This window comes from Megalopta genalis, chromosome 2, assembly GCF_051020955.1.
Source record: "Megalopta genalis isolate 19385.01 chromosome 2, iyMegGena1_principal, whole genome shotgun sequence".
In the NCBI taxonomy this organism is placed as follows: Eukaryota; Metazoa; Arthropoda; class Insecta; order Hymenoptera; family Halictidae; genus Megalopta; species Megalopta genalis.
The window spans coordinates 23261453-23281976 of NC_135014.1; the positions used below are offsets into that span (position 1 = coordinate 23261453).

At 38.9% G+C, this 20524-nt stretch overlaps 2 protein-coding genes and 1 long non-coding RNA gene across 4 annotated transcripts in view; 2 read left to right on the forward strand and 1 right to left on the reverse strand.

Moving 5' to 3' along the window:
• Positions 1 to 16817, forward strand: part of Pgant2 (polypeptide N-acetylgalactosaminyltransferase 2) — a 408177-nt gene extending 391360 nt beyond the window's left edge. For both annotated transcript variants that reach the window (XM_076518786.1, XM_076518787.1), the window contains 6 exons: positions 2502 to 2569; positions 3515 to 3766; positions 5293 to 5508; positions 5589 to 5808; positions 7485 to 7695; positions 10856 to 16817. In XM_076518786.1, coding sequence (XP_076374901.1) covers positions 2502 to 2569; positions 3515 to 3766; positions 5293 to 5508; positions 5589 to 5808; positions 7485 to 7695; positions 10856 to 11125 — 1237 coding nt within the window. In that variant the 3' untranslated portion in view covers positions 11126 to 16817. The remainder of the gene's footprint in view (positions 1 to 2501; positions 2570 to 3514; positions 3767 to 5292; positions 5509 to 5588; positions 5809 to 7484; positions 7696 to 10855) is intronic.
• A 36-nt stretch (positions 16818 to 16853) lies between these two features.
• Positions 16854 to 18098, reverse strand: dbe (KRR1 small subunit processome component homolog dbe). Its single transcript, XM_033470723.2, has one exon. The coding sequence runs from the start codon at positions 17974 to 17976 to the stop codon at positions 16954 to 16956; it is 1023 nt and encodes a 340-aa protein (XP_033326614.2). The 5' UTR covers positions 17977 to 18098; the 3' UTR covers positions 16854 to 16953.
• Positions 18099 to 18694: 596 nt separating this feature from the next.
• Positions 18695 to 19671, forward strand: LOC117220632 (uncharacterized). The gene is made up of 2 exons (XR_004490314.2): positions 18695 to 18889; positions 19233 to 19671. It is a non-coding gene; the product is annotated as an uncharacterized LOC117220632 (long non-coding RNA).
• The last annotated feature ends 853 nt before the right edge of the window (positions 19672 to 20524 follow it).

Here is a 20524-nt window from a genome sequence, read left to right on the forward strand (position 1 = left end):
ATTTGCGTACAAGCTGCGAAAAAAATTCTAGAAAAAGTGCATGAAAAATTGCAGAGAAGTTACGTCAAAAATTGCGTAAAAGCTACGAACAAAACTTTTGGTAAAGCCGCATGAAAAATCGCGAAGTTCTTTAAATATTGCGTAAAAGCTACAAGAAAAACTTTTGGCAAAGCCGCGTGAAATATTGCATAAAAGCTACACGAAAAATCAAGGACGAAAGAGACTATTTCGCACCTATTCCGCCTCGAAAAGCTATCGGCTGCGAAACGAAAGTCCGAAAATCACTTTCGCCCGTTGCCATCGTCGCTTTCCCGCGCAAAGTCGCGAACATCCGTTAATAAAACATACACGGGAAATCCATTGCAAAAGGCTGGTAAAACTAAGCGTCGTTAAAACCGTTGGCGAGAAAACGGCCGCCTAGCATTATCGCGGCGGGAACCGTGGCGGAAAAAAGCTGGAAGCGGTTACGAACGAGCCGCGGCGGCGCATATTAAATCTCGAAGTGCATTCGTTACGCGTTACGCGGCGGCTCGCGATCGCGATCCTCCGCTGATTAATAAAGGTGTTATTAAAAAATACCCGGCGGATTATCCGACGTCGGATTAATCCAGTTGAGCGACGCGTCGGCACTACGTTACCGTTTCCCGCGGGGCGAATATTCGCCTAATCCCCGTCCGATTTACGGACCGTCGGGATTTACATTTTTTTCCCCCTTTCCCGCGGGTAATATGATTATCGCGACGTTTTCCGGAAAATCTCCGCCCCACCCCCTCGCCCGTCGTATTTCACGCGTGATTTATCGCCATCAAGGATAATGCGCTCCGGGCGAGTAATGGCCGTCGAGGAACGATGGAACGACGATTAGAAAATTCCATCGGCGCCTCTCGGACCTGCGGGAGAATTTTCCCGCGGCCCGAGCCGATATGCAGTTCCGGTGCATCGCGGGCCCAGAAAACTGCGCGCACGTACGCGCAGGAATTTATCCGGCCGCGATTACTCGCCTCCGCTTCCGACAACGAGGAAATATTAATCTCGTTTCACTGGCTTCGACGTTTTTCCATTTGCACGGGAACGTGAACGCGACCAGCTGTAAACTACGTCCGATGCCACCCACGTTCCGCGCTACGTCTCGCTCTTTATTATTCCGGCGACGCATTGTGTGACATCTCGATAATCTACGGGTACTTAATTCACGATGACTGTTTTTTGTTATTCCTTTCCTTTCTCTCAGTTCTGTAATTGCTTGGAATGTTGATTTTTGATGGAAATGGGACAGTTGGAACCTCGAAACTCTTTATAAAAAATTGTTCAGGGCTTTGATAATTACCCTGTACCATTATAGTTATTCATCGGGCTCGAAAATTTTTTCTCTAAGATAGTTTTAATGTTCTATCACTTGCAGAAAATTTTTTAACAATGCCCTTCCGCTAATAATATTTTAAAAAATTTTGCAATTAGGGAATATGTCGAACTACGAATTTAGATGTGACAATGTTCTAAATGAATTTTGATCATTTCTCTATGACCTTATAGTCATTCTTTTTGCTTGACAATTTTTCATAAGTTAGTTTTGATATATAATTATATGTAGAAAAATTCTCAGCAATATCGTTCCACCAATAAATGTTTCAGAAAATTATCCAATTAGGCGACCTCTCGGGCTACAAATTTACATGTGACAAAGCTCTAAATGAATTATGATAATTCCTCTGCACTCGTATAGTCGTTCTTCCTGCCTGACAATTTTTCCTAAGATAGTTTCAATGTTCCTGTATAACCAGAAAAATTTTCGACAACATCATTCCACTAACGATATAATAAAAAATTGTCAAATCGCTCGACTTTTCGGCCCGCAAATTCGAACATAACAATCTTCCGAATGAACTTCGATCATCTCTCTGCACCCTTGCAGTCATTCTGTGCATTCGACGACTCTCTAAACTCTAGTTTTACCATCGAATTACGTTCACAAAAATGTTCAGCAACATTGTTCCCCTAGTTACACGGAGAAATAATTCCGCGAATGCGGCACTCTGCAAAATCGCCGAACTTCCCCTTGTATTCTCGACTTTGCGTTTTAAGGGCGGCGAATTCGCTTTGACTTTTGACAAATTGCGATCGTTGGCAGCGGCAAGCTCCTTAAATATATTCCGTGGCCCTTGTTCGGTATTCCGGGCGGCGGCGACACGAATCAGAGATTTCCCCCGGCGAACGTACGCTTCTTAATTGAAACGGTTTTCTGCGGGTAGACGTAACGCGAGCCGAACGAGATCACGATCCCCGGGAAAAATTCTTTTCCTGGCGGTGGTAAGCAACTCTGCCTCCGTCTGCCCGTCGACGAGAGAAGAGCCGGGAAAACTTATTTAAGGGAGGATCGTTGTCGTTTTGAGAGCACGCCCGGATGGGATTACGGCGGTCGATGAAATTAGAACCGTTTAATTCCGACGCGGGAACTCGAGCGGGCGAACGATGTAAGAACGTGAAATATGTTTTGCTTTCAGCGTGCTGAACAGGAGTCCCGAGCACCTTATCAAGGAAATTATTCTGGTGGACGACTTCAGCGATCATCGTAAGCTTTAATTACCACCATTACGTTTCTAGACGGCTTATTTGCGCTGCTCGCAGACATGCTCCGAACTATTTTTCACTCGTTTTCACGATTCAGAAGAAACATCTTTTGCGGCGGTTGCTATTTCTCCGGATGAGTTGCTCCACGATTTTTATCCCGTTCTCACGAAGCTCTACTGTACTATCGTGCAAAAGTATGGACAAATTACGACGGGACTCATAAGCCTCAGTTATTAATTGTTTTATTAAATTTTTAATTTTTGCTATGTAGAAGTAGCTCAACGTCTGTAACTTCCTTAATTTTACATTAACACTCGAATAGTGAACCTTTCTGATAAAATTATAGCTGAGTAAGATCGTTTCGAAGTTTCTTTATCAATTTTTGTTTAACATATTTTTTAAGGCACTACTTCTAGACGCGTTATATTTTCTGCAAACCCGAATAAAACATGAGAAATGTTCAATTAATTGACAGAAACTGGCGAATCGATTGACAAGACTAGCCGAAAATGTTTGAAAATATGTTCAAGATGCTGTAGCTCGTTGGAACAATGAAATTTAAAGATCAATTTGAAAAATTCTCTCTTGATACTTCGTCTATCGAAATCCAATTAATCGAACGTTGAATTATTATGTTAAACGATGAGAAATCTAGACAATCTCCCACATGAAAATCCTACACAAAATTATTGAATTATTAATTTTGAAAATTATGAAATTATTAAACATTTTTATTAAAAATTATTAAGAAATTATTAATTGATAATAATAGAGCAATAGTTAATTGTGAATCATAGATTGTCGAAAATTATAAGTTTATCATCGGTAGAGTAATGTGTTAGAGTTTGAATCTCGCGCGCGCGAAGAATTTCAACGTAGACGAACGTGAATGTTTTAAGTGTACCTTGGATGAACGATACGAGTGTTTGTTCTATTTCTTCCGCAGCCGAGGATGGCGAGGAGCTGTCGAGGATACACAAGGTGCGGGTGATACGGAACGAGAAGAGGGAAGGTTTAATGAGATCGAGGGTGAGAGGCGCGGACGCGGCAACCGCGAGCGTGCTGACGTTCCTCGATTCCCATTGCGAATGCAACGCCGACTGGCTCGAACCCCTTTTGGAAAGGGTAGCCGAGGATCCGACGAGGGTCGTGTGTCCTGTTATTGACGTGATCAGCATGGATACCTTCCAATACATCGGTACGCAGATAAATATTCTACAGAATCATCAGACCTTTGAATCTGTGAAAATTTAAAGGCAGAGGGGACCTTAGTTTTGACTCTGTTTTGTAACGGATTGCGATCTCTGAAAAATGAAGTTGACGGATGTGAAAGTAGAAGCTTTGATCTTCGAAATGAATTATAGTAGACTTTCATACGAATTTTTTTTCACGAAGATACAGCGGTTCCAAAATCCTCTTCTTTTCACGTTTGAATCTGAGAAATAACAGTAAGCAGAGGTGACCATACTTTTGGCTCCGTTTTGTGACGAACAGCACTCTTCGAAAAATTATGTTCAGGTGTGTGAAAGTAGAAGGTGCGAGCTTCAAAATGAGTCATGGTAGACTTTCGTACGATTTTTTGTTACGAAGTTACAGCGGGTCTAAGATCCTCATCTCTTCTTCTTGAATTTGCGAAGTTTTAGAAGACAGAAAGGACCCTTGGGTTTTGACTTTGTTCTATGACGAATAGCAGCGATCTTTCACAAATGATGGTCGGAGGTACGAAAGTAGAAGCTTCAAACTTTAAAATGAGTCAAAGTAGACTTACGTGCGATTTTTTCTTACACAAAGTTACAGAAGCTCGAAGATCAACGACTTTGCTCATCTAGTTCAGTACTACTCAGTATCCTCATCTACTTTCAACCCTACTTTTCGGGGTTAAAAATTCATTACAGTTGCAAAAGTACACTTCAAATTTTTATAATAGAGGAGATAACACTTTCTAATATGAATTTTATGTCGCCAAAAAAAAGAATCGCAGAGAAGTTTCCCTGTATCGGATAAAATCTTCAACTTTGAACATTTTCCCCGCTTGAATCGTAGAAGATCAATTTTTATAACATTATGAACATTTAAATCAATGCAAATAATTTCTAAAGAGGGCGGGACACCTTCAAAGCGCCAGCGTTCTTGGACATCCTCCAATTTACTTGAATAGTAAGTCTACAGCTCGCGATAGAGCAAACCTCCTTTTCATTCGCATAATTAGTGCGCCATGGAAGTTTTATTTAATTGGTACTGTGATTCGTCGGAAGCTGACGTTAATTAAACTCAGTTCCAACCATAAATTCAATCTTGTACAACAATGAAAGTCATCTTTATTTCCCAATTTGTCACTTGTCACTGAAAAATCGATGTATCATACACGTTAAATCATTTCTCAAAGACTCAAATTTATTCTAAGCCACAAACAAAGTCCCCCCCCCCCCCTCCCAAAAAGACAGACCTATAAAAATAGAAAATTCTATAAAAGTAGAAAATTTTATAGAAATAGAACATTCTATAAAAATAGATTTGATAAAAATTAAAATTCTACAAAAATAGAAAATTCTATAACAATAGAAAAATCTATAAAAATAGAAAATTTTACAAAAAAAGAAAATTCTACAAATGTAAAAAATTCTGTAGAAATAGAAAAATCTATAAAGATAGAAAATTCTATCAAAACAAAAAGTTCTGTAAAAATAGAAATGTCTATAAAAATGAAATTTCTATAATTTCCAGGAGCCTCCGCGGACCTCAGGGGAGGTTTTGACTGGAGTCTAGTGTTCAAATGGGAGTACCTGAGTCAAGCAGAAAGGCAAGCTAGACAAAAGGATCCCACGCAGGCGATCAGGACTCCCATGATCGCCGGAGGCCTATTCGTGATCAACAAGGCCTACTTCGAGAAGCTGGGCAAATACGACACCCAGATGGACGTCTGGGGCGGCGAGAATCTCGGTGAGCTTTTCTCATTTCTTTGGAATCGACGGCGTCGCGAGATTGGGAGGGTGTGTTCAACGACCTAACCTTTTTCGCAGAGATATCGTTCCGGGTGTGGCAATGCGGCGGCAGCCTGGAAATAATTCCGTGCTCGCGCGTCGGCCACGTGTTTCGAAAACGACACCCCTATTCGTTCCCTGGGGGCAGCGGAAACGTTTTCGCACGGAACACCAGACGCGCGGCCGAGGTGTGGATGGACGATTACAAGCAGTTCTATTACAACGCGGTGCCCCTCGCACGCAACATACCCTATGGCAAGTGAGTATCCGAGACGTCCGGACGTTCGCATAACTCTGCCGCGTCGAACAAGTCGCACGTCGGCAGGACAAATTTGATTCTTTATCAGATTTTAAAAAGTTTGAGTAAGTGTGTCGATTACTGTGCCGCCATCTGGTTACTGTGCTGTTACAATAATTTTTCTTATGTTTAAAAACGACGTTGTTAAATTCAAGACATTCGATTTTTTCAATGAAATTTGATCTGTCATTTTCATAATCAAAACTTTTCATTTCTTAAGACCTGTCAAACGCAGAAATTTAATATAATTTTAAATTCGAAATTTTGATATAATAATATAGTTTTTTGAAATTTTTTATATAGGGTTTGATACCTCCTCTGACAAACATCGCGTTATTTTACTACTTCTATTATAATTAATATATTATTTTATTACTTATATTATAATTAATATATTATTTTATTACTTATATTATAATTATTATATTATTTTATTACTTATATTATAATTATTATATTATTTTATTACTTAATATATTATTACTTAACCTTACTTTTTTGGTGGAATCTGTATATTCTTCCTTTTTTGAATAATATCATAAATATTAAAACATATGCAATAAATTATGCTAAATAATTTAGTACGGACCATTTCACGTTCTTGTATATTTGTTATTGGATTATTTACCTACAACTGATCACAGTAATTGACGCACAGTGATTAGATCAGTGTACAGAAATTCACACACAGTAACTAGAAAAGGCACAGTAACTGACACACAAAAATGAGCTGCCAGATCTCAAACAATACCTTTCTAAAAATAAACTATTTCCCACCAACTTTAACGATTCGAGGGAGTCAAACGATAATTTATTGAACAATAATTCAATAACGACGAAGTGGAGCGTATTCTAAACGTTATGAACGTTAAATAATTTACCACTCTCTGTTCCTGTCCAAAAAAACAATTCTAAACACTACGAACTAGCCTAAATGTTACGGTAAATTCTCTCTAATTGACGCTCAGCTTGAAAATGGACGATTTTGGAAGAGGAGATACAATCATTTGAATCTTGCAGCTCGTTTTTATAATATTGTAACTTTGAGGCTAGTTCATAGTGTTCAGAATTTTTTCGGGAAGAAACCAAGTATAGCAATTTGTTCAACGTTTATAACGTTTACAATAAGCTCCACTTCGTCGATTAGGGAGAATTTACTGTGGTCCAAAAGCAGATTTAAAAATTAGCGCTAAAGCGAGTGTAAACAATTCTGAGCACCTGAAACGAGCCTAATTAAATTCCGAACGAGGTATCTGGAAGGCGTTCGAATCCCGATCCCGCTGAGAAGAGAAATGAGACGGGAAAGAGAGAATTAGCCGCGAGGAAAGTTTGTCTCCTTCAAGGGATCGATTCGTCTAAGCGAAGGAACGAACAGCAGAGCTTGGCGAACGATCCGGGGTGTAGGTGCGGATGGAAACAAAGAATTTCCCGCGGGCTCGATCGTTTATCACGAACTAATTTCTGGACCGTCTTATTTCGCGAGCACAGACGCGGCGGCGCGGGCCGCCGCTCGATTTACGACGCGGGAAAACGGGAAACGGGACGAAATACCCGATAGTCGATTTCATTAAAACGCGCGTCAGCGCACGTGACCGGTATTAATAAAAGGGTACCGCGTTCCCTGTTCGCCGTTTTAGTATTCAGGACAGGATGGAGCTGAAGCGGAAATTGCGCTGCAAGCCCTTCAGCTGGTATCTGAAAAACGTGTACCCCGAATTAGTTATACCGACCAGCGAGGGGGGGCCCGGCGGATTCCTGAAGCAGGGAACCGCGTGTCTGGATAGCATGGGCCATCTACTAGACGGGAACGTGGGACTTTATCCGTGTCACGACACCGGCGGCAACCAAGTAAGTACCATTGTTCGTTATTCAACAGACGCGGCCGGTATTTCCTCGTTCTGGCTGGTAGACACAGTTCGGCAACGATCGATTCGAGTTTTTGCTTCGATCGATTGCGATCGAGGCTTTCGATTTAAAAGATTGATCGTAGAATTGGTCGTTCATATTATCGATTTGTGAAATTAATCGACAATCGTTGATTTAAAAAATTAATCGGTAATCGTTGCGACAATAAAACATGCGTTGTCGACAAGCCTCGGTGATCCTTTGTTGCCGAAGCCTAGCTCGACGAGAGCATGATAAACCTAATCGCGATATCTCGTCAGAGCTTCTTTCTTGCAAACTTTTTGTTTGTACTGTAACAATTCGACTATTTCAGATTTCAGAAAAATCTGTGAATATCGTCACATTATTTTCAATCTGTGAGAATTACTGAGAGATAACGTCGATTTTGATGACCAATTCTACGATCGACTTGATCGTAGAATTGGTCATTCATATTATCGATTTGTGAAATTAATCGTCAATCGTTGATTTAAAAAATTAATCGTTAATCGTTGATTAAAAAAATTAGTCGTTGATCATTGATCAAAAGAATTAATCCCCAATCGTTGATGAAAAAATATTAGTCATTGATCATTGATCAAAGAAATTAGACGTCAATCGTTGGTTAAACAAAATCAGTCGTCAATCGATGATTAAAAAATATTAGTCGTTGATTGTTGATCAAAAGAATTAGTCCTCAATCGTTGATTAAAAAAAATTAATCGTTGATCGTTGATCAAAAAAAGTAATCATCAAACGTTGATAAAAAAGGAATTAATCGTCTTAACAAACAAAAAATCAGTCGTCAGTCATAATTTTAAAAAATCAGTTGTCGAACGTGATTAAAAAAAAGTCGACGATTGATTTAATCAATTGATGAAATTAATCGTCGATTATCGATAGATAAAGGCAATTAATAATTGTTGATTTTTTAATGAAATTGAAAGTTCATTTCTATATAATTTCGTTAAAAATTGTCTTTATTATTTGACAACAATTGAAAGAAATACAATCGTTAATTGCGATCAACGATTAACAATGATATATGAATTGTACATGCATAGATATACAATTATACAATATAATTAACGATTAACAGCAGCAATTCAATCGTCGATTAAGTTTCCGCCGAACTCCGAACCAAGCAATAACATTTTCCGAACATCTCAAAGCCGCATCGAGAGTTCAACAAGAATCCTGTTGCATCGCTAATCTTGTTTGCCATCAGCAATCAGAGTTCGCGTCCTCATTAAACTTAATTCTAAGGAAGACAGCTGTCATTACTGTTAGAGAGTCGGAATTGCGAGTTCGTAACTATATGTAGAACAATTCTGTTGTTTTATCTAACCAAGGAATATATTGCTCTAAGGCCAGCTGCGCGAACTGGCAGCTTCATCCGGGCGAACTATTTTATTGCCGGAATGAAACACGCTGTTAGAAATGGAATCCTCGTGCTAACTGTTTAATTGCGACGACCTGCGAATAACAGCCTCTTTCACCTCCGCGACGATATAGTAGCTGTTGCGACAATAAAACATGCGTTGTCGACAAGCCTCGGTGATCCTTTGTTGCCGAAGCCTAGCTCGGCGGGAGCATGACAAACCTAATCGCGATATCTCGTTAGAGCTTCTTTCTTGCAAACTTTTTGTTTGTACTGCAACAATTCGACTATTTCAGATTTCAGAAAAATCTGTGAATATCGTCACATTATTTTCTATTTGTCAGAATTACTGAGAGATAACGTCGATTTTGATCTAACTCCTTTTTTCTGATACTTCGATTCATGATTCTTCGTGTGCTCGATAGGTTGAAAGAATAAACAATCTGATCGTTTGCCATATTTACAAAGACTGGTTCTAAAGTATGCCAAATCTAATCCGGATATTTCTTTCTACTTCAAATTACTGAAATTGATTCTTTCAAATTTAGAAATATCAAAGAGTAACGTCGTCATAATATTTTCGATTTGTCAAAATTTCGTTTGGTTTCTTTCTTTGACTACCTAGTATTGGAATTGACAGTTGATGGTCTACTATCGTTTGGAATTACTGACTTAATTTTATTCAAGTTGTTCATCAACTCTTTGATCGAAAATCCTTCTTCGATAAAAACAAAACCACCACCGTATGCATAATGGCGAACAGAATTATATAGATCGTTTAATCGTTTTAACTCCTTGCACTATAACAACAAGTCAAACTCGATTTCATACGCGATCTATTGAATATATACTAAATATGAATGTTACTAATTTCTTCTAAATCAAAACAAAATTGAATTCGTCTGCTGTCAAACTCTAGGTATGGAAGTAAACGTAGACACACGAAAAATAAAAATTGTCTCATTCTACTAGAGAAATGATTAACACTAAACCAAATGACCGGTGTCTCATATTTTTTATTTTCAAATTGTTAAAATTATGCAGATCCTTCCTCAAGAAACGATTAACTCAATTTCTTCATTCAAGCATGCGCGATGAATAAATGAATAAATATCGCGAAAGGTAAAAAGGGTAAATACAGTCTTCTCATCGTTACGAAGCAACATACGATAGGTTCAGTTTTACAGTTTTGGCTTGATGGGTTTAGTGTTAAAAATATTGGAAATGGGTAGATAAATAAAAGTAAAACGCAGTGAATTAAACTTATCCCTTTTAGTTTATTAATTTGATGTACGAGGAAGGACCGTCTTTACTCTCCTGATTGCTCTAGGAGACTGAAGACTATTCACAAAGACGAAACCGAAAACGTCACCCAAAGACAAAGAGCACTCTGTTCTATATACATATGAAATCATTGTTTATCTAATGGTACTCTGGCGAGACTCTCGGCGTCGATTCGTTTTTGTAACTTATATGCTAGAAGGAAAAACTTCTGAGTATTCAAAAGAGAGAAAATAATCCAATAAAAAACAAAGAAGCGTTACTCATAGTAGCTGTGAAAGAGAGCGTAGCGGAAGGGTTGAAACAGCAATTGCCCTGTACTTTATAAAGCCGCGAATGACTTTGTAACGCTTACTCCGAAAAATGACCCCATTTACTGTATAAATAAATAAATAAACAAACTATCGTTTCAGCTGAAGTAACACTACCCGACACCGACTACATTGCTCTATGAAATTTCAGGAATGGGGCCTAACGAAGGACGGCCTGATCAAGCACCACGACCTGTGCCTAACGCTGCCGGTGTACGCGAAGGGCACGACGCTGCTGATGCAGATCTGCGACGGCAGCGAGAACCAGAAGTGGAGGCACTTGGAGGGAGGTCTGATCAGACACTCGAGGATCCCGGTCTGCATGGACTCGAGATACCACGCGCAGAGGGGCATCACAGCGGAGAAATGCGACTCGAACGCCGAGACGCAGAGGTGGCACCTCTACGTTCACAATCACTAGCTCGCGAGGTCGGTCCCTGGCTCGTGAAGACCAAGGTGTCGTCGTCATCGTCGGCGAAGCGACCGGGTCCGGTATCTGATCGGCAGGAGCCGGATCGACCTGATCCGAGCGACCGACCTGATCGACCCCAACTCCGACCTCCTCGAACGCACTGCGAGATGAACCGATTCCTCCTAGAGGTTCGTCGACCAACGATGGACCCATCAGCCCTGGTAAAGCCCACGAAAGGGCGTACAGTGACTAATTCAAAGTGGCAAGACTGTTTCGCGCGACCGTTCCGACGCGAGCCAAGGTCGAATCGGAGACTTGGAATTGAATTCCCGTTCTTCGCGAAGACTTTCTAGCCGAGATAGATAAGCTCTGCTATCGTTTCGGTAGCGTAGATAGGCTAAGCGGGAACAGGCGAGCTCGTCCTTCGGTTCAAGGACACGATGAAATCGCGAGAATCGTCGGCTGAAACGGGCTGATCCTTCGAGGAACATTCCGGTGGACTTTCACGAGATGCATTTATACACACCGATTTCCATGATCTTGGACGGATTCATCGTCCGGCCGCGAGGTTCGGCTGTCCGGCATCATGGCGAGGCGAGGGGAACCTGAGGAAAATACTCTGATATCCGTAATTTTAGGGGACGAACGGGATCGCTGCCGCTGGGATCTTTTGATCGACGGGCGTCTCGTTCGATCGGTGCACGCGGCTGATTATCAACTATCGATGACGGACTTGCGAAATAGGGAATTAGGGGATTTTGGAAGATTTTTTAGGGGATTTTTATTCGTGGAGAAAACTCAGCGGAAGTGCGAGATACCTTTCGTTGTGAATAATCGTTGCCGCGAGGGCCAGGTGTTATAATTGAAATAGATCTGTTAACGATGATATTAACTAACTGATCGATTACTTTTATCATGTGTGTGTCTAGTACTGAAAAGATAGGATTATGGATTTAGCGATCTATGATCGAGGATTTTATTTAAGTAATTAATTTTTCGTTATATGTTTTACAGAGTTCGTGGGAAAACGATTTGAACCAAATTGGCCCGATAAAATTGACATAACTTCGACAAAAATTGAATTATTTGATTAAAGCTTTTTTTCTATAGCCTGCCTAAACATTACCGAAGAGATGAGAGCACGAATTTGGCGAACTATAATTGGCGATATTTATTAAAAAATTGATATTCCAATCGTATGCCTCGTATACATTCATAAAATGACATCGAAGTAAAATGGTCTCTATGAAACTGACATAACTTCAACAAAAATCAAATTATTTGATTGAAACCTTTTTTATAGCCTGCTTGAACATTAACAAAGAAATGGGAGCATGTATTTTGCGAACTATAATCGGCGATATTTATTAAAAAATTGACATTTCAATCGCATATAACTCCAACAAAAATCAAATTAGCAGTCTGACAATTTGTTTACAATCTATGTACGCAATACTGAAAAATTGTTCAAAATCCATCACCGATACTTGCATTAAACAAATGATTTTTCAATACTGTTTCTCACAGAACTCTGAGAAGAATCACCCTAATCAATGGTCCCTATTAAATTGTCATAACTCCGACGAGGATGAAATTCTCGAACTGAAATGTTTATTTTACAGCGAGTCTACACAATATCGACGAGGAAAGATCACAAATTTCGCAACTCTGTTCAGCAACATTGTCGACAAATTTGATCGAAGTCCTGCGAAACGTTCGATGAGAAAATGTTCGCGCAATTCATTTCGTGGATCCGAATCGGTAGTTGATTATCGGTGGTGCGACACCTTGTAATCTTAAGGCCACTTCACGAGCAGCTAAAGCCTTGTAGCGATTTCGGTGATCGATGAAGAACGATCGAGAAAACGGGCCCGCTTCTTATTCGACCCCCCAATTTGTCAGGACAATCCTCGGGGCGTGTCCCGGGGAGAGCTAATCAATCCGATGTCGTAGCGAATCCTGTTTTTAGCTGGCTTGATTGTTGAGAGAACAAAGGAAAAAAAGGAAGACGGAAACGTATACGCGGCCGCGACGCCGCTCGAAATCGAAGAAGAAAAGAAAATGGAAAACAACATTCTCCTCTCCGAAAAATCTGGCGGACGAATCGCGGCGTGAATCGGACGCTTCTCGGACCGGGATAGCGTGGCACAGGCACGATTCACACAAAGAGATTTATTTTTGTATAACAAATTGTACACTTACTTGGTTGTGCGAATAGTTGGGGACTTCGGTGTGTGCCCGCTTGATCGGATCGACGCGATGCGAAACGGCGGCACGACCGCGGCCTGTCGATCCTCTGGAAAATCACGAAAATTTTCCGTTTTATTAAATTTCTCTCTCGTTTCGTTATTTTATGTATCTCTCATTTATTCAATTATTTATATTGCTAATGATATTGGTATGATATGGCGTTTCAATTTCACTGATAACAAATAGACGAGAGCGTTGGATTGAACATTGGTTGAGTAACTTTTCAGTGGATCAACCACAAGACTGATTTAAAATCACACAATTTCGCGATTTTGAAGCGCGAATTTTCACGTTTGTTCAATTTTCAAAGTTCTCCCTAATTTACCTTCAGCTTGCGAACAAAAATGGACAATTTGGGAGAAGATACGATTATCCATGGAAATAACCACGTTTTTATAATTGTTCACAAGCGGCGACTATAAAAATGAGCCACGAGGCTCTCCTCTTCCCAAATTGTCCATTTCTATTTATAAGCTGAAGGAAAATTAGGGTGAATTTACTGCATTGCTTGGCAAAACTGCTACAACATAATTTCAAATCAAATTCACGGTACAAAATATTACACTACAGATTTTTGATCGTTTATCTACTGCTCGCACAAATTAGCAAGGTACTATTGCATGCATAAAAATCCATAACGATTCAGTTTCATCTTTGAAACGAGGGATTTTTCATTCCATGGAATACTTTTCCAATTAAAGATTTTGAAATGTCACGGAAAGTTTACAATATTTTTGCTTCTTCATTTCTACTGTAACAGATTTTCTAGCTGACAAAAGACGCGTTTCTATTATTCTGAATTCGGTATGAAATAGCTTGCGACGATCGCGCCGAGTTTAATCAGTTCTATGGGAGTTTCTATGGCGTTGATGATGGAGGATCGACGGTGTCTAATGATACGGGAGCCAAGGATCGCGTTGGTGCGATCATAAGCGGGAAATGGTGCGACTAACGCAGCAATACGTAAGCAGAAAACGATCTTTTGTACACTCACACTTTCCTGACGACAATGATCCGATGCTGTGTCATTTCGCGCGTTGAAACTACATACGTATACATAGTTATATACATATTATAATATGGGAGTTATGCTATTTAATATTGTAAGCTTTTGTATGATAACACAAGTGCGCTCTGATCGACACACATTTCGCAGCACTATGACAAGGAATTGTTTGGAGGATCGCTTTTTGTCCTATCAGATCGTCATCCTCCTTCTTAGAGTATTTTTTTATGATGTTTTTTTTTAGAACAACTATCTATTTTAATCCTTCGATTTATAGAATCTCTTTTTACTAACGGACGCTTCGATCTTCGTTTGATCAATCAGTTGAATCTTCCATTTTGAACCTCGTACCGTGTTCGCAACACTTCGCTCCAGCAGTTTTTTTTGTAGGCACTATAGTGATCGATAATCTTCTTGAACGAAGATTAAGTGCAATTTATAATAATAATAATAATAATTTGTGCAATTTATTTTATTGTCGCTATGCTGTTAACATTTGAAAACCGATTTTCGTCTATCATGTTTCAGATTTTAATTAATTAAAAAAATACCCTAATCTTGAATCACATGGTAAATAAAAAATTTCGTGACTTCTTTAGAGCCGTTCACGAACGAAGATCATTCTAATAACAATCCACGACAGTAACAATTATTTTCGAGTCACCAAATTGAATTTCAAAAAGTACGAAAAACTATAAGAATAGCATGTATTTCTAGAAATAATTGCTGTGAAGCGAACACGAAACGAGGATCAATGAAAATAGATCTGTGAAAACACGATTCATGAACAATCGGCTAACAATCGGCATCACCCGGTAATTTTCTCGTAATTTATGACGCGCGTAGCTGATTTCCGCTTACGTTTCACCTAATCCAAAAGCCGAGGGGGGACGTCGGAGCAGCGAAACAAGCGTGAATTGCGAATCGATGTACATACTTCTCACGTATTTAATTAATTGTCCCTCTATTATCTCGAATTCTCTCTCCCGTCCCAAAGCATCTCCCGATTAGGATTTCTCCGAATCAAGTCGAACCGCTTCGCTGTTCACCGCTTTCGTCGCGCGCTTCGCGAGTAACGAGACAACCATAATCGCGTTAAACGATTGTACATAATGTGTCTACGATAACTTCTAAGTCTAAGCTAAACGAAACGTACTTCCATGAATCTGTAAGCTGTAAGATAAAACGGGCGACTCGGACGTTAATTATTAAGGTGACAGTTAATTATTAAGAATCCGCGGCGAGCCCCGGATTAGTGTTGCGATCGGTAGACCCAAGAACTTGCTAAATTTAACACCGATGTGTCTCGATGGTTCTTTAATTATCGCGAAAAATTAACACCAAAAATGAACACTAAAATTAAGGGATAATTATAGGATAAATAGAGACGATTTTAATATCGCCAATCCGTGGTACATAGAAGATAGTCGCGCTAATCCGGGCCTCGCCGCAGGCTGTACATTGAAACGAGTAATTTTCCTGCCTCCGTTTAATCTGCGAGTTGAATTCTCGATTGATTAATATTCATTGCCTCTCGAGTCGTTAATTGTACAGGTCCGCTCGAAAACGGTGTTCCAAGATTGAAATCAATTCTGTATATTGAAATGAAATCGAGTCCGTTGAAACATCTTTGATTTTTAACGGGCAGAATTTTGGTTTCCTATATTGTTGGATATCGTTGTTTTCGAGGTGTCTGTATAATGTCGATCATGCGTTTCCGGCGAAGTGATTTTTAATATTGAACGTTGTCTGTTTCACTCCCTACTTTCAATCTATCCGAACATCGTTTCACAATTGTTACATCGATGCATTGAAGGCTTGGTAGCTGTTGTTTTTTTTATCAAACTAGGATTAGCGAGATGCATTTTTTCCCTTCTCGAAAACGTTTGCCTAACGAATGGCCTCGTCGATTAATAATTATCGATTGATAATTAATTAATTAATTGATAAGTTCGTTACCATTTTTGTAGAATGAAATAGTTGAATGAAAAATTCGCTGCAACACTTTTGTCGACTAAAATGAACGAATGAAAAATTCGCTGCATTTTTCATCGATTGAAAGGATTTAATTAAAAATTCGGTGCCGTTTTTATCGAACGAAATAATCGAATGAAAAATTCGCTGGTTTCTATCAGCTGAAATAATTTAATTAGAAATACGTTTCAATTTTCGCTAAATACGATAATTGACGGAAAAATTCGCTAATTTGTGTGAACTGAAGTTAAATCAAAATCCGAATACCAGTCTTCAACTTGCAATTATTGAATTTTTACTGGTCTGTATTTTGCAACTGTATAATACTAAATCCGAACGAATTACATACATACAATTATGTACGATTCGTATATACCTATGTACATGTATATACATATACGTTAAGAGTGCGATATTATAGTACTTATAGGAACAAGGTTTTCTAATAAAACAATGGAATCATTCCAGGAACTGATCTACAAATATTTCCTTCCAAAAATGCAATCGTTAATCAACAGATATCTTATTTTATTAAATGTTTTCTGTACAAAGAAATTAATCAACAGAATTGACTCTGAAAGCGAATGTATTTAAAGTCTGTCCCATGCTAAGCGGGTGCTTTGCGCTTCTTCAGTCCTTTCTGCACTTTTTTCTTAAATTCTTCTAAGTTTATATCATTCTTCTGTTTCTTGGGTTCTGGGGGCTTCTCCTCAGGAGGTACGAATGCTTGCGCCCTGCGTTCTTGCCTCTTCTTCTCAGCTTCCTCGTGCTTCGCATCTATTTCCTTCTTTCTCTTCGCTCTCTTCTGCTCCTCCTTCAAGAAGTACTCTCCAGATTCTATCATTTTGTCTATCTTGCTCTCTTGCTGCGGTGGTGGGAATGGTGTGTATGGTTTCTTCTTGTTCTTCTTCTTGGGCTGCTTACGTTTGCTGATGTTCTTGCTGCTAAACTTGGGCAGGAATCTTTCCCAGTTCTCATTCTTCAGCTTTGGGTCCTTGGCTAGCTCTTTCTTGATCATCAGTGCTTTTATATTATAAATAGGATGAATATTCTTCATGGTGTCTTCTACTATCCTCCTAACTTGCTGGAGGCCTTTATAAGGACCCAGAGCAGCTACCGTTTGTCCTTGTACCAGTACGTAGCAATTAGTCAGCAACTCGATGGACTTCAAAGTACATCCATTAGGTCCGATCAATCTTTGCCTTCTTTTAACGAATTTCTCTTTACTCCTGACAAGAGAGGATATTTTGATGATGTCGGAGCCAGTGTCATCTTGCAAAACCTTCACAGCTTGCTCGAAAGGGACAGATCTTGACATGAGCTTGATCATATCGCGTGCTTTGACGATAATGTAAGGATCCCATGTTTTCCTTGTGGTTTTTACTGTCATACTACCCTCTATCAGGTCTAACTCTGCTTTAATAAAATGCTCATCTAAAGCATTCTGCACCAAGGGCCAGTGTTCTTTTAAATACTGTTCCCTGTATTTTGGAAACAAAGTAGCAAACGAACTTTCTTCGAGAAGACGGTGAGGATTATCAAGGGCCTTAAATGCTGGGATTTTCAACGACCACGCATTGTCCACTGGCCGCGTTGTTTTTGGAGCACCTTCGTTGTCGGAGTCACTCATTTTTAACACGGTTATTTCTCACACTTCGAGCATTACACTTTGCTGTATCAATAACAACATAACCTCGCGTAGCACGTATTCAGAGGTTACGCTTACACCATAATAGAAACATGCTTATCGAACACAGCGCCAATACAGGAAGCGGCGACACGTTCAAACTGACGGACGGAATAGTTCACAGAGAAATTGGAATAATTCGGATAGTCCTCACTCAAAAGTAATGATTTTATCTCAAGATGTTCTTAATAATTCTGCGCAACGATAGTGTATCGGTGTACGTACAGATTTCCATAACTGCGACTAGTTAATCTATTTGAAAAGTAGTGTATCAACAGGTGCTATGGCGCTCGATTTGAATTCGATTTAAATTAAAGAATTTCATTTAAACATGAACTAATCAGTGAAAACTATACAAATTAAGTAGCAGCGGTTACATACGTATTTTATGCGATGTGTAATTAGTATTATCCGTTTTTTTACGCAGGGAAATCATTGTTGTGACACTGTACTTGCAGAGCACTGCGCTTCACTTATTTTAATTCACATTTTTAGCAGAGGGCGCCACACCTCCTTGATGGCGCCATCTCAGAACAGAACGTTACACCTTGTTGTCGGCAACAAGCTTAAACATATTATTGCAGATGGCACTGTAAAATGTTCAAAAATTATTATTATAGGGACAGACCTCCTTGACAGTATTGGTGGTGGCATCTTGTAAGGAAACATTGTACTTTGTCGTCGGCGAAAAACTTGGGCATTTTATTGTAGGTGGCGTCATAAAAATTGATATTTGAATTTTTGTTTTTGAGGTACGGAACAATTATTAATGTGAAAAAGAAGGTGTAAGTAATGAATATTGTTAATTATGAACGGATTGTTGAAGGAAACTACAAAGAAGAGGCTCCAATTATTGGTAGATAAAGAATTTGTTTCAAAGTTTTCTTTTCCAAATTTATAATTTCAAACAATTCGTGTACTTTTACGTTTAAAATTAACACTAATGTTATTAACCTTTCTAAGGTTAAAATTTCACATTGCATGTTATGACTTTACAGTTAATGCTATTATTATGCATAGAGTTGTTAAATTTCGTTTGTTTGTTCAACTTCTTTCATGTATTTGGTTATGTTTCTGTTTTATTAAAAACAAGGATTGGTATCATATAATATTGATCTAAATTAAAGAATATTCCATTAATTTTTAGGTTTACTTAGTTTCTAAATATTCTTCTTCTAACATACGTATCTTTTTTTCAGACTGAAATGTTATTTTGTATTGTGGTTACATGGTTCATTACCTGGAAATGATTTGTTATTATATAAAAATAGGTGTACTTTTTGCTTGTTCTTTTTATGCCATATGTAATATATAGCTGCAAAGGATCCCACATGGCGCAGAGATTTTTTATAGCACATTAGGTCACCCTATGCCCCTTGTGTATTTTACCCCTTTCAGAGGGGTACCAATCACCCCTTTGATCCTAAAAAAGGAAAAGGGGTAGCTGCTAAAAAAGGGTGTTGCAGATGACAAACTATTGACCCTGTAGTTTTAATAGTTTTTTAGTTCTGTTAAATTTACTTTATATTGGGAAAATATCTGTTTTAATAATATCAGAAACAAATATTATGAATACATTGTGAAGAAAATTAAAAAATTATTAATCAATCAATAGAGAAACTTGACTGTGATGTCACACTTGCATTCTGGTCAATTCTTTTCCTCGTATCCTACTAGAATTTATAGGGTACACCCCTTTAGACGTGGGGTTTAGAATATTCTAACGGAGCATGCTCCGTCTTTCCAGCATCTCAGTCTGAGTTGAAATGCTAGCATCCCTTTCCAATGGTGACGGTAGAGGACGATACACCCTTCCCTTCCGTTCAGTCAGAGTTGGGAGGGCACACCCCTTTTTGTGTGGGATTTAGAATATTCCAATGGAGCATGCTCCGTCTCAAACCTGGCACGGTGTGTTTTATAAAGCCTGCCATCCCTGTCCAGCACTGGAGAATGTGCTACGGGGATGGGCTTTTGCTTCCCCACGATTGGTTGAACCTGGGGTATACCCTGACGGAGCTTCTCCACGTAGAATCTGAAGTAGGGAAGTTCAGTTTAACAGATACTGCTGTTGGATCTGCATCATGCTCCTGTTAAAATGATAGTGTGGGTGTTAGAGTGTTGTGAAAATTTTTTAAACGCACAAACAACAGTATAATTTGGCTCAGGTAGGTGTAGATTTGTGAAAATGTGAATATTGTTTATGGAAATCAATCTGCAACATAGACAGGATTATTTTAAAATGAAGATGGTCCAGTTTTGTTAAAAGAATATGAATTGAATTTTATCTAGCAATAATTATTTTGGACCAATCTTAAAATTCATCTTAGCATCTTTTTTAATTTATTCATTTTTTTATCAATTTTTCTTTCTGTTTATTAAATATAGAGCAGAATCAGATGAAAAGTATTATTTTCCTAGGTAGAAATGATGTCATATGATTTAGGTAATGTTTTTACTGAAATTTTTATATATTATTATGTTTTAGATTAAT